Source organism: Chiloscyllium plagiosum, chromosome 2 (genome assembly GCF_004010195.1).
Source record: "Chiloscyllium plagiosum isolate BGI_BamShark_2017 chromosome 2, ASM401019v2, whole genome shotgun sequence".
Lineage (NCBI taxonomy): Eukaryota > Metazoa > Chordata > Chondrichthyes > Orectolobiformes > Hemiscylliidae > Chiloscyllium > Chiloscyllium plagiosum.
Genome location: NC_057711.1, coordinates 51800446 through 51827666, shown reverse-complemented (window position 1 = coordinate 51827666; position 27221 = coordinate 51800446). Strand labels below are relative to the sequence as shown.

Genomic DNA, 27221 nt, shown 5'->3' with positions numbered 1-27221 from the left:
CTATTTATTAATTTGTTTCCTTACTTCCCCTATTCTGCTTTTCATACTCCTTTTTTTTCTTGCTGGTGTCATTGTTAATGATGTGGACCACAATCACTGGCTGTTCACACCATCCCACTTCAGAATGTCCTGGAGCTGCTCATTGACAGAAGGGTTGGTAGTCGGTGAGGACTGCAGATGTTGGAGATCACAGTCGAAAAGTGTGGCACTGGAAAAGAACAGCAGCTCAGGCAGCATCTGAGGTTCAGGAGAATTGCTTTTTTTGGGAATAAGTCCTTCATCAGGAATCTGGGGGTGGGGGGAAGGGAGCTGACAGATAAATAGGCGAGTGGGGGTGGGGCTGGGGGAAGGTAGCTGGGAAGGTGATAGGTAGAAAGAAGGTTTGGTTGCACTTGACCTGCAAGTCTGACCTTGGCCAAAGCCCTTGACTGTAATTAGATGAGCCCTTAGATGACCATCTGTGGTGGTATCCCTGATTAACTGTAGTCCCCCTGACCCCACTAAGGACTGGTCCCCTTTGACTTTCACACATGGCTGTTTGGTTGAAACACATACAATGTATTTGCTGCATATGCTGTTGAAATGTGCTGTAGCTGTGATAGTGATGTAGCATATTGGCACACAACATGTCCATACCTTTGGTTGTTCAGTATTCTTAATGTTCTAAAAAGGAATTCAAGTCACAGAGACAGTGGATGCATAATATCTGTGTATGTATGCAAAGAGACTTGGCAGACCCATACAAATTGTACATGTCCCTGAGCTCCAACCTGAAAACTGAAGGGCTGCATGGATGTGTGAGTTGGTCCAAGAGCAGCAATGATAATGTGGTAATTTTGGTGGTTTGCCAGTGCTGACTTGGTGGAGTGAATGATGGAGGAGGATGGTATCCACGCAGCATGTAGTAGCGCTGTGATGAAAGCAGAGTTGGACAAGCTGCTGCCAGATTACGAGAAATTTCTTGATAGAAGGAGAGGAGAATTAGAAGATGCAAAGAATGTAGGTTAGATGGTCTCATAATCATAGAATCCCTACAGCGTAGAAAGAGGCCATTCAGCCCACTGCAACCCACCAAAGACCTTCCTACTCAGACCCAGTTCCCCAACCCTATGCCCATAATACTGCATTTCCTATGGCCAACTCACCTAGCTTGCACATCCCTGGACTCAACAGGCCAATTTAGCATAGCCAATCTACCAAACCTGAATTGTGGGAGGAAACTAGAGCATGCAGCAGAAACCCAGTTAAACACATGGAGATTGTGCAAATTCCACACAATCACCTGAGGCCAGAATTGAACCCAGGTCCCTGGCACTATGAGGCAGCAGTGCTAACTACTGAGCCATTAGGCCAATAAGATTTAAGCACCTGGAAATATGGTGGTTGCTGTTCATTCACGAAATTCAGAACTTGCCATTTAAACCTTAAGGGAAAAATTAGAAATTGTTTTCTTGGTTTCGATATCCTGAATTTTTCATTTTTGTTACATTTTCTAACATTTCTCATCCATGGTCATTCTGGTCGAGAGAGCAGCACATTCTAGCCTTTGTTTTTTATTGTGGATTTGCGAAAGCAATGTCAGTGTACCACACTGTTTATATTGCCACTCTGTGTTGATCTGAGAACAGGTCAGACCAGGTTACTTCATAAAGAAAATTAGAGATGTACTACAGGAAACCTAACCTGAAATGCTGGTATGTAACAAATTCAACGTGTGACAAAGTTGCAACAAACGTTTGTTTGGAAAAGTCACTCAGTGTTTGAGTACATTTACTATCTTATAACTTTTGAAATTTGAAATTATTCAAAACTATTTCAGGAATTTGTGTGCGTCATTATTACAGATATTTTGAAAAATAAACGTTTTACAAATTGTTTGTAGTTCTGAGCAACAAGTAACAGTTCCAAGTGTGAATGGAGAATTTATTTGATTCAAATAAGATCCCTTAAAAAGCAATGGCAGCAGTAAGTTCTAATTTACAAAGTATTGATAAGAATTGATCCAGGCTATAGACTTTGACTGCACTGGCAATTCAATTCAAGGCAGGGTCTGTCAGGTTTGCCTATGAGACTTCCTAATCTTCAATCACGCAGGCTGTTGACACAAGATTGCCTAGAGAGCACACTTGGCTGCCAAGCAGAAAATCTGGTGAAACAGTCCTGTTAAAGGGGAAATTGTGATAGTGACAGCAAATCATCTAATTAGATTTGACTGGAGCTTAACCTTGCCTTTCACTGCTATTCTTCTGTTACTATATCCGCCAAGGGCAAGAAAGTCCATTGTCATACTGTTTCCTCAAACCCTTTCTTCACCCTCACTGCCCTCGCCATCAATGCTAAACTTGAAGAGCTAAATTTCTAAATCTGAGACTCATCGTGCAGTTTCCTCCTCCTTTACCTATGCCCTCCTCCATCACCCTGATTCTGATTGTCAGTCACATTCCATTTTTGACTCATTTCTTCCAGGAGACCCAAATTTGTTTTTTTCAATCTTCTCACTACTCCACTGAGAACCATTCAATACATTCTTTCCGACATTTGCTGATATTTAATGGGTCCCTCTGCTTATACACAATCCCTCTTCTATTAAGTGCTGCTGTCATCATCTACCTCCAGAAAAAAGTTCACCCTTGATAAATGTGTCTTACCCATATTTTGATCCATCCCTATGTCATAGATTTGGATTATATTCATTGGAATTCAGAAGAATGAGGGGGCTCTCATAGAAATCTGCAACATTCTAACAACACTAGACAAGGTAAATGCTGGAAGAATGTTCCTGATGAACAGGGAAGGCCAGAACTAAGGGTTACAGTCTATGAATACACAGTAAACCATTTAGGCCTGAAATGAGGAGAAAATTTCTTCATTCAGAAAGTAGTGAGCTTATGGAATGCCACAGGAAGCAGTTGAGGCCAAAACATTGTTTGATTTCATGAAGGACTTTGAGAACTTGGGATTGAAGTGATCAAAGAATATGGGGGGACAAATGAAAAGAGGCTATTGAATGAGATGATTAACCTTGACCATTGTGAATGGCAGAGCAGGCTTCAAGGTTCAAATGGTCTACTCCTGCTCTTACTTTCTTTGTTTCTATGTCTACTTCAACTTCCTGTTCCTCAAGGCTCCCCTCCACATACGCTCCATAACCTCTGATATCCAAATCTCAGCTGATTTCTACTGCCTTACACTAAGTCCGGTTCACTATGGCTCCCTGTCCTTCAGCACACTGAATCTAAAATTTTCATCTCAAAATGCTTCTGTAAGTTTGTCCATCCTTATCTCTGCAACCTCTGTAATGTGCCTAGTGTCTGTTTTTTAAAGTTAAAGTTGCAAATTTTTTATCTATGATAAGGAAGTTATTGATTAATTACATATGTCATATAAGCAAAAGTGAGGACTGCAGATGCTGGAAACCAGAATTTAGATCAGAGTGATGCTGGAAAAGCACAGCAGGTCAGGCAACACCCAAGGAGCAGGAAAATCAACGCCTCGAGCAAAAGCCCTTCATCAGGATATTGCCCGATGCGTCGATTTTCCTGCCACTCTACATATGTCATATGCAAAGTGTTATGAGTTATTTTTTTTTTACTGTGTTAAGTAATATAAAGCAAACTGCTTACGGTTTTCTCTTGCATAACATGTAAGGAGTGGTCTGCTCTCTGTATTATCTCGGTCTCTGTTTTATCCAGTTTGTATTCTGCCCACTTCCGTTGGTTTTGCATCTGTGTTTGCAACTCAGTCAGTGCAGTAGTAATCCTGGAATATGATTGTTTACAGCGTAAAATTAATTTAGCCTTCACACAGGGTTTATACAGCACCCAACAGTTTCAATGAATGCAAAATTAAAACAGATGAACAGTTATCAATGTTCTGCGGTAATTTCTTGGAATTCTCACATTCATGAAACACATAAGCGTTACACAGATTATACGAGCAGAATCATGTCCAAACTTTTCCACAGCTACTTTTAGAGGAAGAGGAACAGGGCTGTTTTAAATAACAAACGAAAGTTTTGACAAACTTTCATTGTGTTTCAATTCAAGTTGCTTGCTGCATTTCAAAACAAAGAAAAACCTTTCAATTTAGTTATGAGTTATTCCTTCAATTAGGAATCTGTGCATGACAAAGGTACATTATAATCTTCTATCTTGCTTGACCAACCTCATTGAATTTTTAAAAGAGGCAACAGAAAGTAGGCAAGAGTAATGTAGTAGATGCAGTTCATAGAAATGTAAAGTAGCCATAGTCCCAGAGGACTGTTGTCTCATTCCAGAGAGATCACTAGAGGTGAGTTGAACCTGAGGCTTATCACACCTCATGTGAGGAGGGGCAAAGTTGAGAAGGCATGATTTTCAATGGTAACCTCAGCGAGAATGGGAATTGAATGCACGCTATTGTCATTTACACATTATAAACCAGCTACCCAGCCAATTGAGCTAACCAATCCTAATACAAGTAATGAGTAAGTAATAGACTGATGAATAAGGTCAAGGAATATAGACTCACGTGGTAGGTAGCAAAATGAATGACTATCTGGCTTCAAGACAAAAGCAGGGGAATAGAATACTTACCAAGAGTGACAAAAGGTGGGAAGTGGTGTTCCACAAAGATCAGCCCTGGACCACTGTTAGTCACAATTTATATTCATGATTAAGGTTTTAAATCAAAATATAATTTCTAATATTGCTGCTGACACCAAATTGTGATGTGGTCAATGAGGAGGACTGACAACAAATTACAAATTTGTAGCTGGGACAAGTTCAGGAAAATGAATTTTAACATAGAAAAATGTGAGGTATTACATTGGGGAACAAAAATAAGGAGGTTGCATGTTATCTAGAAAATAAAATCTAATCAGAGGAAAGGAGCATCTGGAGGTACAAATGTACAAATCACCAAAAACAAACTTAATACAAATTAACAAGGCGCAAAATAAATTTACAGGAATTACAAAAAACTGGGAGTATACCTAATAGCTGAGAATGAACATGCTGGGGTTTCTTTACCCTTGCAAAAGAAAGCTGTAGGAGATCCAACAGCAGTCTTTACAGAGATAAAAATGTTTCCCATTTATGAGGAGGACCAAAATTAGAGACAGCAATGCAAGATTGTCTCCTCGAATTCAAATAGGAGATTCAGAAGATATTTTTTGTCAGTGACTCGGTGAGAATATGGAACTCAGTACAATGAGGAGAATAGTATGAATGCTTTTTCTGGGGATGGTAGATACGTATAGGAGGAATAAGAGAATAATGCTAATAATGTTAGATGAGGAGGCTTGAGTTGAGCATAAATGTCAACATGACAAGTTGGGCCAAATGACCCATTTCAGTGTTGTGTATGCCGCATAATTCTAAGTTAATAATTCAATTTATGTAGTTGTTCTAAATTAACTCTTAAATACCAGTTAAATCTCCAAAGACTTCAAATAGAATAATTCAACAAGATGAATGTGGTAAAAATTAACACATTCATATTTCACATTTATAAAAAATTTACTTGAAATCTAATCGCTGAAGTTCTTGTTGTAGCTCTCCTCTTGCAGTCTTTAAGTTTGTATTGTGTTCACTTTTAGAGTTATCTATATTTCTCAGTAGTTGTGTCACCTATTATAAAAACAATGACATAAATGATTATGTTTCCATGCTCTGGAAACATCAACATTACACAATATCCTAAAATGCTGCACTTCCTAAAGTTTTCTCTCCTTCCAGAGTCCATCTCTGTATACGTACACATAACTAACAAACACTTTGGTGTGAAAGTTTCGATAACATTAACAAATTACATTTATATCAAGAACTCCATTCACATAACTTATCTGAAAAAAATCTACCAACCTTAATTTCTAATTCTTTGATTTGCTCCTGGAAGGAAGACTTCGCATCTTGAACATCTTTCTTTACTTTTTGAATCTCATTGTTGGTTATGCTGACGTCTCCAGCCAGCTTGGAGATACTGGCATCGCACCTTGTGTTGGAAAACAACATTATAAAGCCAGTTCACTGCTTTAAATTGACAGAAATTAAGCAGGTTCCCATATTCATTTGCAACCCTCCCCATTCCATTTTTCTTCTGCTGCGCTACACTTGGGGAATTGGCTTTACAGGTACAGGCAACCTGCCCCTTCAAGCTTAGGGAGATGAGCTTTGTATTAGAAGTCACGCCAGTGCAGTTAAGACATAAGACTAGGAAGACAAAAATAATCATAATACCAAGAAAGGGAAGAAAATGGGATGCAAGAAGAGAACAGACTGTGAGCTAATGACAAATTCTGCTGAGGAAGTGATAAACCAGCCAGTATAAGGCAGTAAAATAAGTAATAAAATGCTTCATGGTTACATAAACCAGACAAATGTGAGATGATACATTTTGGAAGGTCAAGTACAGGTGGAAATTATACAGTGAATGGCAGAACCCTTAGGAGTATTGATACAAAAAAGGTATCTGGATGTGCAAGACCACAGATTACTGAAGGTGGCAGCGCAGGTAAATAAGGTAGTAAAAAAGGCTCATGGCATGCTTGCCTTCATTGGAAGGGGCACTGAGTATAAGGAAAGATAAGTTAATATGCAACTTAACCAAACTTTAGTTAGGCCATTATTGGAATACAGTTCTGGTCACCACACTACCAGAAGGATGTGGATGCTTTGAAAAGGGTACAGAAAGGATTTACCAGGATGTTGCCTGGAATGGGGGATTTTAGCTTTGAAGAAAGATTGGATAGACTGGATTTATTTTCACTGGAACACAGGAGGTTGAGGGGCCACTTGATAGAAGTTTATAGGATTGTGAATGCTATGAATAGAGTGGAATGTATGAGGTTTTTTCCTAGGGTGGAGAGGTCAATTAACAGGGCACACACGTTCAAGGGGAGAAATTTGAAAGAGATGTGTGAGGCATGCTTATTACACAAAGGCTGGTGAGTGCCTGGAATAGATTACCAGAAGAGGTGGTGGAAGCAGACAAAATAGCAGCATTCAAGAAGCAATTGGATGAATAAATGAATAGGAAGGGAATAGAGGGATACCGATTCTGTAAGGGAAGACAGTTTTATTATGGAAAGGCATAATGTTTTGGTGAGGCTTGAGAGGTGAAGGGCCTGTTCCTGTGCTGTATTGTTCTTTATAACTGACCAGTTAATGCTGTGCCACAATCAGCAGAAAGAATTATAGACATTATAACATTAGCTGCTGTCTCATTGAGTAACCAAAAGAACTACATTGATCCAATTGCAGGCAACACTCAAAAAAATCAGAGCTTTGAGGGAATTCAACAAATGTCAATTCTGTCAGCTTCTAAACAAATGGATCAATTCATATAAATGTAAAATCCAGATATTATCAGCTATTGCTCAGATTTGGTTCAAATTTGAATAAGTGGACAAAAATATCTGCTTATTTATCTACTAAATAAGCAAATTTTATATTTTCTTGCTAGTAAGTATCAATATTGCAATATTTTATAGGCAGTAGTTTTTAACCTTCTGAAGGTCTTAATGTTTTCATTCATTTGTAGTGATTTTTAGCAAGAAATCTTTAAAGTTCGAAGCCATGTTTGTCAAACATTGTACAGCAGCTTAATCTTTGCAAACAAGTACTCCATTTATGTTGTCAATACTACATGCACACTCACCTGAGTCATACATTATGATCCAGTCCATAAATAAGAATGAATTCGCATTCCCCCATCTCTTTTCTGGTTTGCATTTTAGATAATTAATTAAAATAAACACCAAATTTAATATCATTACAAATGTATTATTGCGTAGATTGGAAAATAACCCTGGTTGAACTGTCTCCAAAGATTTTACCCCCAAAATGCTTTTATTTACTATTGTGCATAATTATCAAAAAATGCATAATGAATTTTTGTGAGACGATGCCTCTGGATACAAAATTGGATATAGTTAGGAATGCAAAACAGGCAGTATTGTGTTTGTTGCCTGACATAGCTAGTTATCAATTCTTTTGAGGGTAATTGAAATGAATATCAGGCAGGCTTATAATAGATGGCAGACCACATATCAGTAGTTTTCCATCGTCACTCATGTTCAATTTCATTCCTTGTAACTGCACAGGAAATTAGACAGAAATTGTCAGGATTCTTACTAGATGGTGTTAATCTTAAATAATCCTTACAAACCAAGAGCTGGTCGTAGAGTTGTATGTGGAAGTGTGGTCTTGGCCTTAGTTTAGGTAGTGTGTTTATGCTTTAGTATTTTTGTGTGTTTTCCTGCCAATCTGAGCTCCATCCCTCATACCTGGCAACTCTTCCACGGAGGTCCCCAATCCCAAGCAAATGTTTCTGGTTCAGGTTCTGAACTGCGAAGCTAGTCCCAGTAGTCACACCATCACGTCTTCTAATCTGTTCTTCTAGAACCTAGGAAGATATCACATGAGGACATTGTTTCAAATCCCATGACAGCAACTGGTGGAATGAATAAGTTAGGAACTAAAAGCCAGTTTTTGGAAGGTTGAATCTTAACTGCCATTGGCAATGGCCTGACAAGCCATTCAGTTCTCCCAAACACTACAGAAAAGTTAAAAATGAACAAAACTAAATGGACTATCTAGCATCAACAGTGGAAATATCAATGGCACACCCTAGGCTTGTCAATTATACAAAGTCCACCTCCTTAAATATGGAGGCTTGTGCTAAAATCAGTCTGTTCCACAAAGTAGTCAAGCAACAATCTGTTATAATCGTGCCCAACAAATTATACCTTGCAGGTAATGCTCCAAACACCACTGTCACCTTTCTTGGCTCTATCCTGTCCCACAATTACACAGAGGTGGTGCACAATGGTGTACAATTGGGAATTACCGTGGGACTCAACATTGACTCTGTGTCTCATGATGCCATATGACATCAACTCCAAAAGGCAGGGAACCTCCTGCTAATTATCAATTATTGCCCAACCCATTCAGCCAATGAATCTGCACTGCTGCACGTTGAAAGCCAGTTGGAAGCTTGTAAGAAACCCTGATGATGACAATGCTGTTCCTTGTTTAGAGAACTTAAATATTCATCTCCAAGAGTAGATCAGTAGCACTATTACTGATCAAACTGGCCAAGTCCTGACGGACTCAGCTGCTAGAATTGATATGTAACAGGTAGTGAGGAAAAATCTAATTAACTTTGCCTTAACAAATCTAGCTGTTACAGATGAATGTCCATGGTTGAAGGGACCATCTGTGTTCACATTGAGGATAACCTCAATCCTGGTCCACTGGCAGGAGTTCCTCAGGATAGCTTGCCAGGCCAAAGCAGCTTCAGATACATCATTAATGATCTTCTTTGTTTCATAGTCAGAAGTGGGGATGTTGATAGCTGATTTTACATTGCTTGGTACTATTCACAATGATGCAGATACTGACGCAATCTGTGTCCATATGCAGGTAGATCTGGACAACGTTCAGGCTTGGGTTGATACATGGCAAGCAACATGATGCCTTACAATTGCTGGGCAATGCTCCAACAGGAGAGGGTCAAACCATTTCCCCTTGATACTAAATGACATTCACTGAATGCCCTAGTATTGTCATATTAGAGGGTACCATTGACCAACTATATAAATGACATGATTACAAGAATAGGTCAGAGGCTGGGAACTCAGAAGTGAGGATCTCACCTTCTACCTCCTCAAAGCCTGTCCACCATCTTCAATAAACAGAGCAGAGGTGTGATATAATGCTCTTCATTTGCCTTGGGATGAGTGAGGCTCTAACAACATTCAAGAAGCTCAACCCCATCCAGGTCAAAGCATTCCATTTGAATGGCACTGGATTCACATTACACATTCACTCCCTATGCCAGTGGCATCAGCGTGTATCATATCCAGCATGCAACTGCACAACTTGCCAAGGCTCCATTAGCAGCTCCTTGCAAACCTGTGGCCTCTACCAAATGGAAAGGCAAAGGTAGGATATGGATGTAAATACTACAAAGTGAAAGTTCCTCTTCAAGCCAAATACCATTCTGACTTCGATGTATAATTGGCATTTCTACAGTGTTGAAGAGTGTGGTGTTGGAAAAGCACAGTTCGTCAGGCAGCATCCGAGGAGCAGGAGCATCGATATTTCAAGCATCAATGCTCAAAACGTCGATTCTCCTGCTCCTTGGATGCTGCCCGACTGGTTGTGCTTTTCCGGCACCACACTCTTCGACTCTATGATCTCCAACATCTGCAGTCCTCACTTTCTCCTAGTTGATTTTTATGGTGTTGTTGGTCAAAAATCTGGAACTCACTTCTTAACATCACTGTGCATGCAGCTAATATGGACATTAGCAGTTCAAAAAGACAGCCCATCTCAAGGGCAATTAAAAATGGGGAATGATTGCTCACCGTCCCTGTGATGTCTACACTTAGTGAAAGAATAAATTGTTTAAAAATGCCCACTAAAGAATGGAAGAATACTATACATAGTTTCCCAAAATACAAAGGAGCTGACTTTAAGTCACAGCACACAGCTGCAGTGTTATACTGTGCTTCAAACATTATTCTTCTTCCAAAAGAACTTACATTATCTCAATACTTTCCTCAGGCTTTGAATCTTTCCACCAAGTTTTTATGTTCCAACAAACGCTAATAAATACGGACATTTTGACATAAATCAAAATTAATGCAAATCGCAATGAGATTTGCACAAAAATAAATAAATAAAACTTAATATGGAAGAAGTTAAAAAATGTTAACCTTTCAATGGAAAACTCTTAACAGGAAAAGTTACCTTTCCCAGTTATCAAATCGGCAGCCTGATCTTTTTCTCATGGTGTTGCCCCAGTCATGAGAATAAAAACCATCTACAACAAGTTTAATTTTACGAGATTATTACTGATGATGTTACTTGGAACAATTTATTCATGAACTTACTGATGCTGTGAGGAAGCTGATTGTAAAACACTACACATCTGTCTGTAGGTGGCAGACTTATGGCAGTTCAGTAGATTGAAGATGGATGGATACATACCCTGAATTCTCTTGGATTTTTTTTTCTGACTCATAATGCCACACTGGCTGTAGCAACATGCAGTAATTAGTACAAATGTGGCAGACTCACTCATATCATTTCCATGATGATAAGTAAGAACAGCAAAAGAAATAAAGTACCTCTATATCATTACTTAGTTGTTTGAGAATCCTTGTTGTAACTTGTATGTGGTTTTCCAGAAGCTGTTGGGATACTTTTTCAACTGGGTAGTGGCCCTGGTTTCCTCTCAAGTGGGTTATGATGTCTTCTTTAATCTGAAAAGCTTGCTCCAGAAGTGTCGCAGTAGTCCTTTCCTGGTTGGATATACGATCATCCATCATTTGTAAGTAGCTCTTCGTCACTACTGGAACTTGAAGCAAAGTGTGGTCTCTGAGTAAACAAAACAAAAAGAAACTGAACATTGAACATTGAAGATAGGATGGAAGGTCAGTCATTTATCCTTTTTAAACCTATTCTTCTGCTCAGTAAGATTGCATATGGTCTGTAACCTAAGTCCAGCACACTGACCTTTGCCCTCTATCCCTCAATAACCTTGGCTAGCAAAAGTCTATTGATCACAAGCACAACAACAACTTATATTTATACAACAGTATTCATATCATGAAATGTTCCAAGGTACTTTGCAAGAACATTGTAAAATGGCAATAACTCAAAAAAGGCGAAATTAGGTTAAATGATTAATTTGTCCAAAGCTTGGAGCCGAAGTAACTGAAGACATCACTACCATGACTGGAAGCAATTATGATGCTGAATGTGTAGGACATCAGAATTAGAGGGTCACAGGTGTCTCAGAGGGTTGTGAAGTTGTAAGTGATTACAGAGTTAGGTTAAGGGCAAGGCTATAAGGAATTTCCAAACAAAGATGGGAATTTTAAAATCAAGACACTGTTTGTCATTTTGATTCAGGGTAGATCTGTGAGCATAAGGAATAGGTGAAGAAGATTTACTCCGAGTCACAAAACATGCAGCAGAGCTTTGGAAGGCCTCATGTTAGCAGAGGGCAGAATGTGGGAGAGTATGTTATAAGATAATGATTCTGAAGGTGTTAATCTTCATATTACAGTGGCTCCACTCATTCTATTGATGTTATTCTCAGTATCTAGGTAACAAAAAGAAGTTCTGTTCAGAGGGTACAAATGCATCTGTGCCAGCTCCCTATGGTCCTAATAATCATGCCTGACTAAACCCAATAGTATTTATTGCTATTGTGCAAGCAAGTGTGAGATACTGTGTTATAGGCTATCTTTATTAACTCATTCACCAGTTCACTATATTTATTAATACTGAGTTCCCGTTCATTTATTCATAATCCTTTACTAACCCATTATTTACCATAACACTGTTTCATTCATTCATAAAACTGCGGTTTTGTAGTATCCAAATTTACAAACAACCCTTTCAAACCCATTACTGCATTTCCACACTTTATCAGCCCTTGCTACAAGCAGTGTTTACCTCTGAATAAGTGCAACATAACAGAACAATACCACCCCCATCAAGTCTTCATGAAACTTTATAATATTAATCAGCCCTTACCAACCATTTCGTGGACTGAATAGATTAAGAAACTGTTAAATACCTTTTAACTGGGCCATTATCCCTTTAAGAAACTAACTAACAAAACCGTGTTTCCATGAAATTGCATGAATGAATGAAACTCGTACCAGCAAATAGTAAATAAATCTCACAACCCAGCTACAGTAATCAGTTTAATATCCTTTATTCTTTCATTAAATATAGGTACAATTTTTAACTTATTTAGGGCATATTTGCCAAGCATTTTTACTAATATTTACTAACTTAAAAGACAAAATGACTAACACTTCCTAATTATGCAAGTAGGCTGGACAGACATCCCATCGCAAGTAGCAGCCAGCATTTAGCACATGTTTTAACCCATCTCCTGTCTCCCAGGACAGAAGCCCTTCAAACCTTTGTGTACTAAAGATAAAAAAAAGTAATACCATAGTAATGAAATTTTTATATATGTAAGAACTGTGTATAAAGAGCCCTTGTAAGAACTGTATTTCAGGATTCTATTGCTGCCTTGAACTTGTGCAATGATTGTTAAATAAAGAGGCTATTTTCACCACTCATTAATTCCGGTTGTTATTTGAACACAAATCCACAAAACTTTCTTGTCATCTAAGAACAGTGCTTCTTCTGAAGGTTCTCTATAGCGGTTCATCGTTTACCACTAATTATAGAATCATAGAGATGTACAGCACAGAAACAGACACTTTGGTCCAACTCATCCATGCTGACCAGATATGCTAAATTAATCTAGTCCCATTTGCCAGCATTTGATCCATATCCCTCTAAATCCTTCCTATTCATATACCCATCCAGGTGCAATTGTACCAGCTTCCACCACTTCCTCTGGCAGCTCATTCCATAGATGCACCACCCTCTGGGTGAAAATAATTGCCCTTTTATACTTTTTTCCTCTCACTTTAAACCTAATGCACTGCCTTATCCAGAGGAAAAAAACTTGACTATTTACTCTATTCATGTCCATCATGATTTTATAAACTTTGATAAAGTTACTCCTCAGCCTCCGATCCTCCAGGGAAAATAGCCCCAGCCAATTCAGCTTTTCCATATAGCTCAAACCCACCAACCCTGACAACATCCTTATAAACCTTTTCTGAACCTTTTCAAGTTTTACAACATCTTGTATGTCCTGTACAGCTGTAACGTGACCTCCCAACTCCTATACTCAATGTACTGACTAATAAAGGTACGTTTACCAAACATTTTCTTCACTACCCTGTCTATTTGGGACTCCACTCACTAGATAGGACCAAAGCAACTCAAAGGCAAAAAAGGATCAACAGCAACAAACTGCTTCCTTGTCCAGCACCATGTACTATCCCAAATATCAAAAGATACCAGAAATGGTCATTTGGGAAAATTTCATGTGTTAGCAGTGATCTCCCACCCTCCCTCCCACTCACCACCCCGCATGAAAAGAAATCCAAAAGACCCAATAAAAGTCAAAACTTCAAGCTAAAGAGTTTACCACTTTTAGAGCATTATGGCTTTAAGAGGACACAGACAGTCAGATAGAGACAGCAGCAGTTTTGGAAGCAAAATGGCAGGCTCAGCACTCCAAAAGCAAGTCTTCATTCAGAAGCTTCAATGTGCATGGGTACTTGTGGATTTTAAAAATATGGTCATTGGTCTGGTCACTGTTGGCCAGGCTAGCACTTATTCCCCATCCTTAATTGTTCTTGGGAAGATGGTGGTAATCTGCCTTCTTGAAGCACTCCAGTCATTGTGGTATAGGAACACTCACTGCGCTATTAAAGGAGTCAGTTCAGGATTTTGATCGAGTGACAGTGAAGGAAATGTGATCTAGTTTCAAGTCAGCATTGTGTGTGGCTTTGATTGGAAATTGCATGTGATAGCGTTGCCATGTATCTGCTGCCCTAGTCCTTCTTAGTAGTGGACGTCATGAGTTTAGAAGGTGCTGTCGAATAAGCTATGGTGGGTTGTTGCACTGCATCTTGAAGATGGTATTGTGGATTGGCAGTGGAAAGAATGAAGGTTCAAGGTGTTAGATCAGATGATATATCAAGCAGCTGCTTTTTGCTGAGTAGTGACACACTTCTTGAGTGTTGTTTGAAGCTGCAACCAATCAAGGCATTCAATGATCTAGCATGAAGGAGAAAGAAGAAAGAATGCTGGGCACAGAATTGGCAGAGGAGTATGACGGGCTATGGGGAATGGCCAGAGGCCTTTATCTTGCATGGGTACAGGTCTCGGTCTGTGTGGAGTGAGTGCTGTATATTCCTTCTTTATTTAGAGAGGTAATTTACCTTTGAATCTGGTCCTGCGACACCTCTTGTGGAGGTTAAGGCATTGTTTAGTGGCGATAAGGACACTTATGGGATTTGAAAGGACAATGGAGTTTGAATGGAGTTCAATCTGGAAAAGTGTGAAGTGAGTCACTTTGGAAAGTCAAATTTGAATATAGAATACAGGGTTAAAGGCAGGATTCTTGACAGTGTGGAGGAACAGAGGGATCTTGGGGTCCACGTCCATAGATCTCTCAAAGTTGCCACCAAGGTTGATAGGGTTGTTATGAAGACGTATGGTGTGTTGGCTTTCATTAGCCGGGGGATTAAGTTTAATAGCTGTGAGGTTATGCTCCAGCTCTATAAAGTCCTGGTAGGGCTACACTTGGAATATTGTGTTCAGTTCTGGTTGCTTCACTACAGGAAGGATGTTGGAAGCTTTAGAGAGATACAGAGAAGCTTTACCAGGATGCTGCCTTGACTGGCATGTCTTATGAAGAAAGGTTGAGGGAGCTAGGGCTGTTCTATTGGAGTGAAGAAGGATGAGATATGACTTGATAAAGGTGTACAAGAAGCTGAGAGGCATAGATAGAGTGGATAGGCAGAGACTGTTTCCCAGGGCAAAAATGTCTATCACGATGGGACATAATTTTAAGGTAATTGGAGGGAGGTTTCGGGGAGAGGTAGGTTCTTTACACAGGGTAAAAACAATGAGGTAAAAACAATGACTGCAGATGCTGGAACATCTCTGGTACACCCACACCAATCAACCATACCGCCCTGTGGCCCAACATTTCAACACCCCCTCCCACTCTGCCGAGGACATGGAGGTCCTGGGCCTCCTTCACCGCTGCTCCCTCACCACCAGATGCCTGGAGGAAAAACACCTCATCTTCCGCCTTGGAACACTTCAACTCCAGGGCATCAATGTGGACTTCATCAGTTTCCTCATTTCCCCTTCCCCCACCTCACCCCAGTTCCAAACTTCCAGCTCAGCACTGTCCCCATGACTTGTCCTATCTGCCTATCTTCTTTTCCACCTATCCACTCCACCCTCCTCCCTGACCTATCACCTTCATCCTCTCCCCCACTCACCTATTGTATGCTATGATACTTTCTCCCCACCCCAACCCTCTTCTCATTTATCTCTCCACCCTTTAGGCACTCTTCCTGTATTCCTGATGAAGGGCTTTTGCCCGAAACGTCGATTTTACTGCTCCTCGGATGCTGCCTGAACTGCAGTGCTTTTCCAGCACCACTCTAATCCAGGTTTTTTACACAGAGAGTGGTGGATGCTTGGAATGCACCACTAGCGGTGGTAGCAGAGTCAGACACATTCAGGGACATTTAAGACATTCTTGAATAGACACATGAAAGTTAGTTCAATGAAGAGTATGTAGGTTAGTCTGACCTTAGAGTAGGATAAAAGGCCAGCAAAGACTGTACTGTGCTGTACTGTTCTATGTTCTATCTTCTAACGCAATGTATAAAATGTGTATTAATCTTTTGGGACTTGCAAAGTTGTCAAGAAACTGTCCAAAAGAAATGAAGCTAAAAAAAACTTGGTATTTCAGAGTGCCTGGTTATATAAAACTGCTACAGAATTGGCACAACATGACTCATTTCCCAAACTATCACTTTGACATTGGGGTGCCCTTTTATCCACGTGAGTCATTAAGCACTTCAGTGAAATGTTTATTGACATAAGGTACAAATCACTTAAGTGAAATGCATGTTTAAATAAATCATTGAATACTTAAGTGAAATGCTTGTTATCATAAGGGACATGTTGAAATAGCTTTCCTTCTATTGGATGTTTATTTTCTATCAATAAGAGTGTTCCTCTTTCAATAGTGATACACAAATATTGGTGCTTTTGTGGCTACTTCCTCTCAGCCAATCTTCTAACTAGGTCAATCATTTGTTTCTAATTCCATGAGTTTTAATTTTGGTTAACTCATCAATAAATTCAATCAGTTTTGGCAGTCACGGCCTATCATTTATAAATCCAACTTGGCTTTCAAAATTAAAATTTTCATGGTAACCCTATCATTAATTACAGGCCCTGGCAATTTTCCAACAACAGATGTTAGCTGCATTGATCTATATTTCCTTGGTACCTTTTTATAATGATATGTGCCACTTTCTAATCTAATGTCTTGAATCAGTAGTCATCTGGAAAATTATAGTTAGGGCATCTAAAATGTTCTCCCCTACTTCGTGCATAGAATGCAATCCATATTGTCCTGGGGATTTGTCACTCTTTAGCACCATTAATTTCTCATTTTAACTTTATTGGGCTCCTATTCCTGATTCAGTAACAGTTTCCTTGGCCTGTCTGATAAACTGACCTCTTCCTCTACTGTAATCACTGATGAAAAGTAATTATTTAGCATGTTAACCATTTTCTAACTGGCATAACTACCATTACTGGTTTTCAAAAAACCCACATTGCCTCTGGCCACACCAATCCTGATGAATGACCACAGACCTGCAATATTGGCTCTGCTGTTTCTCTCCACAGATACTGTGTAACATACTGAACATTGCTTCTGTCTACTCTTCTTTTTCCCAAAGCAGTTGTGAAAATTATTGTTGATTTTTATATCACTCATAAGTCTCTTTTCAGGCTCCCTTTTTGTAGCTTATTACTTGTTTCGTTATCTGTTGCTGGTTTTTACATCTTTCTCATTCAGCTAGTCCTTTTTTGCATCTTTGTCAGCTTTTCCTTTTAGTTAACACAATCTCTTATCTCTTTTGTTGTCCATGGATGTCTTTGTCGGCAAATACAACTCGTGCCCAATAGGGGTAAGGACTATGACTGTATCATGTTAAACGTTTTTTGGAATCCATGCCATAAAGCTCTGTCATTTTACCCTTAAATAGATTTGTCCAATTTACTGAGGACAATCCTTGACTTATCCATTAAAATCAGCCTTAATGAAATCTAGAACCTCAGTTTCTGTCTCAGGTTTCTCTCTTTCATAAATGTTTTGAATTCAACCATACTATGATCACTATTAGATAAATGTTCGCTCAACATTAGGTTAAATAATTTTACCTTACTGTTCATTATTCAATCTAATATGGCTTTAGCCCTTGTTGGTTCCACTACACTTCACTCAGCAAAACTGTTCAAGACAAGAAAGTCATGACTTTTCTGATGTGCTTATCTGCTTATCCAAAGTTATATGAAAGTTAAAATCCCCAATGAAATCACTCTGCTTTTGTTACAAGCTTGTTTAACCTCAGGTTTATTCATCTGCTACCAAGGACTCTGTAAATAACAGAACTATATCCTAAATCCTTTTCTACTTCTAATTGCGCCCATTAAAACTTGACTGCCTCTGTACCTCTCATTATATCTTAACTCATCGTTGAATTGATTTCATCCTTAATCATAAAGGGTTTTCCTTTCTTCTCACATTTTCCTTATCTTTCCTGTAGTACAATCACATTTGGTATGTGATTTAGTTCACCACAGTTCTGAACATTGAACAGCTTCATTTCCATCATGGCTAACATATACCATCCAGGTTGTACCTATAATTCTTTGTTCCTTAGATTATAAAGAACATTAATGGATTACTCACTCCTTCTAATCTAATACCATATTTACTCACAACTCTCCTATTTCTTTCCCATGGTTTAATTATTTTATATCTTTTTGTTTTCCCTTCCTCAAAACAAAACACATTTTTGTAGGTATTCTACTCTCTTTTCTTTTATTTATTTTCATTCTATTATCTGCACTACTTTCTTCACATGAGGCCTCCCCAGTTCCATCCTCAAAATTACAAGCTGTCCTGGTGATTGTCTTGTTAAAAATTTCTATCAAAACCTTAGTCCCAGACCAGTTATCATCTGGGGTCAATCCCAAATAATTTAACATCAACAAGTTAAATAATTAAACTAAAGATCTTCTTAGTTGAAGATATGATCAGCAAAGCTTTTATGTATATAACTATCTATCATATTTAAAAGTCTTGCATACAGTACACTTAAGAAGGGAATTATGAAACTACTAATTCTTATCTTTATTCTTATCTTTATCTTTGGCTGTTCAGTTAGGGTTCCACCTACAGCCATTCAGCTTTAATTGTCTTTGTAGCCTTGATCTAGTCAGGACACAATGTGAATATCAATAGATGGCAATGAAATGACCTGTCAAAACTGAGGTCAAGGGTGGAGTTGCAATGTGAAATGCTTCCAACATCTGGACATATCTGAGACAAAGGAAGTTGGTCATGGTTGTTGGATTCTACAGCGTTCATCTCCATTCACAACCCATTTGTTAACAAAACAGCAGCACTTGGCATAATATCCATATTTGGTTTGTCGAATGGCAGAAAGACTAGCTGCATAAATTTCAGGCAACAGCTCTCCAACAAGGCAAGTCCATTCACTGACACAATCATCACCAAGCTCTCCCAAGGAGCATTCTAGGACTACTCATTGATCAGAAAAATAACTGAATTAGCCTCTAAACAATACAGATAAAGGGCCAGGTTAGAAACAGGATTGTCTACACTGAGTGGTTTACCTCCAAAACCTTCAGTCACCTTTTTATGCTGCAAGGTTTGTTAGGACTGTGAGGGAATGTTCGGCACTTGCCTAGATGGTTGCTACTGAATCAAGATACTTGACACTATACCCAACAGAGCAGTCCACTCCATCAATGCCCAAGCAGTGAAATTAACATTTAGGTCATACATTGCTGTGTACTATGGTTTCAGTATGCATTATCTAGAGGAGGAATTGGAGCAATTTGCCAAACTTATTTCAACAGTTTCCCCCAGCCTTGTAACTTCCAGCATGACAAGTAGCAAATAACAGGCAATTCTCACGTTACCACAGACAGCCATTCTTCATCATCAATGCCAAAGTGTAATTTCATTCATAGCACCCACTTGAAGGCACCACAATAAGGACAGAGCAATTTACAGAGAAAGTCCAGAAATGTTCTCTCAAGGCAGCTAGGAGTGGGAAATGCATAGAACCTAGTGAAGGTTATTTACAGCCTGCAGCCAGATCAAAATAAACAGAATTTGAACAGCACAGAAGGAAGCCAACCAGCCCTTCATGCCTGCTCTAGATCTTCAGTCAAGCATCATTACCTAGTGCCAATCTCCTGCTTTCTTTACACACCCTTGCACACTTCTATTCAAATTATCATCCAATGCCATCTTGAATGCCTCAATTGAATCTGTCTCCACCATATTTCCAGTCAGTGCATTCCATACCTTAACGATCCACTGAGTGAAAAAGTTTCTTCTCACATCAACCTTGCTTCATTTGCATATCACTTTAAATCTATGTCCTCTTGTACTTGTTCCCTTTATGAACAGAAACAATTTCTTCCCATCTGCTCAATCCAGTGCACTCATGATGTTGGGAGCCTCTGTCAAGTCACAGGAGAACAGTCTCAAGTTCTTCAATCCAACCTGATAACTGAAGTTTCTCATTCCTGGAACTATTTTCAACAATGACTTCAAACTAGACAACAGAAAGTCAAAACTGAGGAGGTAAGAAGGAATAGGGAAGATAAGAAACAACCCATTGAGGATTTAGAAATGGTATGGGAAGGTTATAAATGTAACACCATTAATGTTGTGAAAACAGTCAAGTTTACCAAACTAGCTAGGTATATCTAGAATAAAATATCTAGTCACAAAAACCTATCATAAAGTAGAAACAAGAACTCAAATTAACAAAATCACTGAAGATACTTGCAGATTATTTTTTAAAATTCTTTTTTCCTTCAATATACTGTCTACAAGGCTCCTGATAAAGTTTATAATATAGCAGAAAAATATAATTAAAACATATGAAACTGATTTTTAATCTTGTTCGGATACCTCAGGAATATGTTCAGTTGGAAATTTTGGTTTCTCTTGAAATTGCTGTTTTTAAATGTTCTCACTTTCTCAGGTAAACAAACTAGGTCACTGCCTGCCAGGTCCCATAGGCAGAATCCTTTGGTATGTTTGGTGATGGGAGTCTTTATGCTAAGAGGTATACTTTCCCATTGCCTTAAATTTTATCTTTGGATTTCTAAATTAGCTTCTATATAAGTTCTTCTCCCTCTCTGTTAATTTAAAATAATTTCTCCTTTATTTGACTGGACTGTCGATATAAATGTAGTGGCTACAAGAGCAGTCCTTCAATGAGTAATTCAATTCCTGAATTCCCAAGTCTGTCAGGAGTGTGATAGGATATTCCCCACTTGCCTGGATGAGTGCAGCTTCAGCAATAGTCAAGAAGCTTGACACGATCTAGGACAAAATAACCTATTTGATCAGAACCACATCCACAAGTGTTCACTCTCTCCATCACCAGTACTCAATGCTAGCAGTGTGTACCATCTATAAGATGGATTACGGAAATTTACTAAGGCTGTTCGGACAATATCTACCAAACTGTTAACCACTACCATCTAGAAGAACAGAACAGCTATTTATTTTTATTCACTCAAGGGATGTGGGCACCTCTGGCTAGTCCACCACTTATTGCCCATGCTTAATTGCCCAGATGGTAGTTAAGAGTCATCCATATTACTCTGGGTCTGGAATCACACGTAGGCCAGACCACGTAAGGATGACAGATTTCCTTCCCTACATGGCATTAGTGAAGGAGATGGGTTCATTTGGAACACAACCATCAGCAATTTCCCTTCAAAGTAACTCACTATCCTGACTTGAAAATATATCACCATTCCTTCAAGTGTCATTAGGTCAAAATCCTGGAATTGCCACCTTAACAGCATTGTGCGTCTACTACCACCTTCCCAAGGGCAACGAGGGAGGGCAGTAAACAAAAAATTCCTGGTATGCTCTTATGCTTGTATGCTCTGTCCCTGCCAATCTGTGATTATCATTACCAATACCAGACCACTGCATTATCATCTTGTACTTTCAACTTAACTTTAGAAATCTTCTCTCATCCTCTACTATTCATTTTAGAACACTCTTAACAGCCTTAGATACTCACCAGAACACAAGTTCAAATGTAGTTCAGGTGAAAACAACGTCAACGGCATAGCTTCTACTTCCCTCCCCATTACTGTATTTGTGTCCCACGAATTAAAATCCACTTCTCCAACATCAGTCTATGAGCCACAACTTAAAATCTCTGATCTCATTTACCTAAACCAACTTGTTTGGGGCTGAGGTTGTAACTTTGATTACAAAGATTATTAACTTTGTGATTTTGCTTTTTAATTCAGCTCCTGATTATATATTTGATCAGCCAAGTCTCTTTCTTTGTCCTATTTTTGTTCACTGGTATCAATATGCACCATGACAACTGGATGCTTCCCTCCTCACTCCAATTTCCTATCCAGCTCTGAGAAGATCTCATCAACCCTGGCACTGGACAGGCAAAGCAGCTCTTGCAATTGGTTCACAGCTTCAGCAGCAGTTACTTTTCCCTGGGTGGCTAGCCTGACATCACTTTGATTGGACCTGTACCCCTAGGATCTTGTCACATTGAATATTAGGAGGCTATCTGACCCCACTTGGAGTACCGTGAGCTGATCTGAGTACCGGACCTTTGGAAGGATATATTGGCCTTGGAGGGAGTACAATGTTGGTTTATAACAATGACACTTGAATTTCAGGGGTGAAGTTATGAGGAGAGATTATATTAATCTGGCAAGATTTCTACAGAATTTAGAAGGTTATGGGTGATCTACTTGAAGTCTTCAAGATATTAACAGGAAAAAGCAGGAAAGATAAAGATAAACCATTTCCACTGGTTGGAGATTATAGAACAAGGCAGTATAGTCTGAGAATTAGGGACAGACCATTCAGGGGAGATGTTAAGAAGCACTTCTACACACAAAGAATGGTAGAGGTTTGAAGCTCTCCTCCACAAATGGCAGTTAGTGCTAGATCAGTTGTCCATTTTAAATCTGAGATATATAAGTTTTTGTTAAGCAAAGCTATTAAGGGATATGGGCCAAAGTATCAACTATGATCTCATTGAATGGCAGCATGGGCTTGAGGGGCACAATGGCCTACTCCTATGTTCCTTGGCAGCATCCGAAAAGCTTCGAAATCGACGTTTCGGGCAAAAGCCCTTCATCAGGAATAAAGGCAGAGAGCCTGAAGCATGAACAAACGTTTGGTAGGTAGGAACATGGGAGTAGAAACAATGACTGCAGATGCTGGAAACCAGATTCTGGATCAGTGGTGCTGGAAGAGCACAGCAATTCAGGCAGCATCCGAAAAGCTTCGAAATCGACGTTTCGGGCAAAAGCCCTTCATCAGGAATAAAGGCAGAGAGCCTGAAGCATGGGCTCTCTGCCTTTATTCCTGATGAAGGGCTTTTGCCCGAAACGTCGATTTCGAAGCTTTTCGGATGCTGCCTGAATTGCTGTGCCCTTCCAGCACCACTGATCCAGAATCTGGTTTCCAGCATCTGCAGTCATTGTTTCTACTCCTATGTTCCTACCTACCAAACGTTTGTGTGGATGGAGATGTTGACAATGTGCAACTTGGTTCTGTTTTTAGGGTCAAACACCAACCAGGAAATTTAGCCTTTTGATTTTCTCTATCAACTCATATCAAAATTTTAGCTCCTTATAATCATAGCCTTCTTGTTTATACTTGGACTGGTAAATACATTATTTCAAGATATATAATCAGAGTCTTTTTAATGTTAACATGATGCTTGTAATGGACAGTTGAATAAACTGCTTCCTGTTCTCATCATGCGAGGAGCTGGCCACCCTTTCAATCACTGCAGCATTATAAGAATATAACATAAACCAATGTCTCTAACACTTACTTCCCTGGTATCTGAACCAGCAAAAAGTTTTCTCCAGACATTTTTAAAACAAAGTTCAAATTATTCACGAACACTCTAAAACAGGAAAAGACAGAAAACAAGGTAAGTCAATGTTTTGAAATATGATATCACATTAGGTGCTCAATTGATTTCTTATTCATTCATTTGGTGTTTAGGATTTGATTTCAGCATTTCAGTACCTTAAGCCACGCATCACATTATTAACATTCATCTAGCATATTATCATACAAAATCTACTTGAATTGAATGCAACAATACTTCCAGTTCCCCCTCCTTGGTAGGCTGAATTTTCCATGGGTTGTTTGGGCTAAAGATGTAACTTGCAATGTTTCTGCAAGACTGGATTCTGCATTTTCCTTAGCAATAGTTAAGCTCGAAGTGCTAATTAATTATTTTAAAGGAAATAAACATTGAATCTCAAATGTTATCCCAGACTATTGTGAGAAGACCTCACCTATAATAATCTCTGTGGGTTCAGGAGTTAATGCAATGGTGATCAGGATTATTCTCATCTCCCATTCTCAGGGACTCACCACCACAGGTTGATGATAGCTAATAATGGCAGAAAGAATAGAAAAGCTGAATATTATTTCAATTGGAAAGACTGTAGAAAGCTGCAGCACAGAGGTTTTCAGGGTCCTTGTTCATGAATCACAAAAATCTATCTTCCAAGTTCATTAAAGGTAAGGCAAATGGGCTGTGGGCTCTATTTTAAAGGGTATATTTAAAAAATAGGGGAGTAATGGTAAAACTATACACAGCACTAGTTAGACCACACCTGGAATAGCATGAACAGTTTTAATCCCCTTATTTAAGGAAAGATATATTGATATTGGAGGCACTTAGGAGAAAGTTCATTAGGTTGGTGCCCAGTGTGTTGGGATTTTCTTAAGACGAAAGGTTGGGTAGGATGGGCCTGAATTCATTGGGATTTAGAAGCATGAGGAGTCACCTTATTGAAACAAGATTTTTAAGGGCCTTAATGGCCACCTCCAGTTATTCTTGAGAAGGTAGTGGTGAACTGCCATCTTGAACCACTGCAATCAATACATAGCTGCATAATATTGTTAGGGAGGGAATTCCAGGATTTCCACCCCAGTGACAGCAAATGAATGGCGATGTAGAGTCATACGGCACAGAAACAAGTCAGGATACTGAGTCACTTGCAGGGGAGCTTGCAGGTGGTCGTGCCTGGTCCTTTTAGATAGTACTGGCTGTGGGTTGGAAGGTGCTGTTAAGGGGCCTTGGTGAATTTCAACAGTGCATCTTGTGGATGGTACACACTGCTTCTGCTGAGCGTTGGTGTTGTTGGGAGTGGATGTTTGTGGATCTAATGTCAAACAAATGGACTGGATAGTGTCAAGCTTCTTGAGTATTGCTTTCACTTAGCTGTGATCATTTATTGGAATTATGGGTCAGACCCCCGGTAGTTGTGGATCTGATTTAAAGGTAGAACAGACTCGACTGGCCGAATGGTCTACTTCGGTTCCTAAATCTGATGGTGTTAGTTCAACAAGCATTGCTAAAAAGAGCAAAAATCGTTCAAGTAGCGGCTGTCTCTCATTTTCTCTTTGTGACAAGTGTTTCGCAAGCTCTGCATGAAAAGATTTAACACGTTTAACGATTTAACAAGTTGAATATTTACTGCTTTACACATTCCGAGAGCATAGAGTAATCGATTATTCTCATTTCAAAACTGCATGTCGCTTCCCTTGTGTATATAATATGTAAATTCATCAATGGATCGCCTGAAGATTTATGAATACATATTTTACAATCTTGAAATTCATTAGGTAAGTTGGGCCAGGTTCGACTGTGCCAAGTGAAACCTGACTTTTCCTAAGTTCTATTTTCTAAGAAGAGCACTCACCGGAGAGTTTGAGATTCCTTTTTGTTTGCAATGGGCTCTCCTGTCCTCCAATGGGGCAGGAACACTAAGAACAAATTTAACAAGTACAGCAACCGGCACCGTCCGCAATTATTCGTTCCACTACAGTACCTCACTGGTTTTGTAAGTTTGAAACAGGACTCATAAACTGCAGTGTGACCATTGTGTAAAATAACCCCGGTCAATTTCCCGGAAGTGCGAATCTGAGAATGACCTTCTGTTTACTGTTGTTTCCAAGTTACTGTCGAATGGTTAGCACTGCCCTCTGATCATTGCACGAAGCGATTTGATGAGGGAAAGATCCATTGGCTTTCTGCAGCAATTGTAACAAAAATATAAGCTAAAATCAAAACTCATCAACATTCATTTTTATTATAGCTTTATTATTTGAAAGCTACCGGAAGATTGCACATGGAACGTGACCTTAGTATTGAAGTAATTGAGCAGGATATTTCTTACATTATAAATTTCAATTGACCACTTACATTCAAAAGTTATTGACTTTGAAATAAAAGGGAAACTACAAAATACACCCAATTATACATCAACTGTGCAGATAAAGCTAAAAAATTGGATTTACTTATGTATCATATTGAATTATTATTTACTTTAATGTAAGTTTTGTTGGACAAAATAGTCTTTATTCATTGTAGCATCAACCAACTTCCAGAGATTAAATCTTTGACTTCCTTGTTGTGTAAAGGCCTTAGGACCATGAATTAATCCTGCAGTTATGTCACAGAGCTGTGGCCCACTGGGTGTAAAGGGCACCCAGTGAAGTTAAGAGGAGAGAGGAAGAGAGAAACACACTGGGAGCTCAAAGCAAGCTGAAGCTTAATCTTGTGAATGCTGGAAACATTTACAGAGAAGTATGAGTAGACTGACTAGCATAGGAGTTTATGGAACTATCTTTCAATAAAATTCTCCTGCTCCTTGGATGCTGCCTGACCTGCTGCGCTTTTCCAGCAACACATTTTCAGCTCTGATCTCCAGCATCTGCAGTCCTCACTTTCTCCTCAATATCAAGTTCAACAACTTTAGGGCTTGAGCTCTCCCGTGTTCTTACCCCCAACCCCACACATCAGGCCTTGTCATCACATGGCCTGCTATTACACACAATCCACTGTTAACCACTAACAGTCCCCATTAATCGCTATTCATTCTCCTAGCCTTAGTTATCCACTCCTTTCTATATACGACTGTTGTCTCTCTTTGGGGTTTATCTCCAACTATCATTTCTTCCTTATCCCCCCTCCTTGCTATCTGCTGTATGAACAAATAGGTACAGACACTGTGGTGGAAATGTGTTGCTGGAAAAGCGCAGCAGGTCATGCAGCATCCAGGGAATAGGAGAATCAACGTTTCGGGCATAAGCCCTTCTTCAGACACTGTGGGCCCAGTGATCTTCATTCTGACTATAACGTTTGACTAGATGGTTTGTAGTTTCCATATTATTTCCACCTGGATAGTTTTGTCATTGGACTAAATCAAATGCAACACTGTTAAGATTTGCAGAATGTTGCATGTTTTGCCCATAAGCATGTTATACTGGATTACACTGTCCTTTTCCTGATACAGTCCTACTCACATCCTATGTTGTTACAGTGAGTTTTCAGATATTATAACTGTTCAGCTATGTTCATTTCGTGGTGCCTGAAGTGATGGGTGCATGGGATAGTTATTCAGAGCCATTCACCTGTGTGTGCAGTTGCAAACAATGAAGTA

The 27221-nt window shown here is 39.2% G+C and overlaps 1 protein-coding gene across 5 annotated transcripts in view; it reads right to left on the bottom strand.

The window, feature by feature from the left end:
* fam81b (family with sequence similarity 81 member B) overlaps positions 1 to 25681 on the bottom strand; it is a 105071-nt gene extending 79390 nt beyond the window's left edge. For all 5 annotated transcript variants that reach the window (XR_006314508.1, XM_043709604.1, XM_043709612.1 and 2 more), the window contains exons 1-7: positions 25479 to 25681; positions 23588 to 23662; positions 11117 to 11366; positions 8267 to 8385; positions 5844 to 5973; positions 5503 to 5609; positions 3624 to 3759 (exon numbers count right to left, since the gene is read on the bottom strand). Coding sequence is in view for 4 of the 5 variants with exons in the window: in XM_043709604.1 (XP_043565539.1) it covers positions 3624 to 3759; positions 5503 to 5609; positions 5844 to 5973; positions 8267 to 8385; positions 11117 to 11366; positions 23588 to 23628 (783 nt within the window). In the remaining variant the exon portion in view is untranslated. The remainder of the gene's footprint in view (positions 1 to 3623; positions 3760 to 5502; positions 5610 to 5843; positions 5974 to 8266; positions 8386 to 11116; positions 11367 to 23587; positions 23663 to 25478) is intronic.
* Positions 25682 to 27221: the final 1540 nt, after the last annotated feature.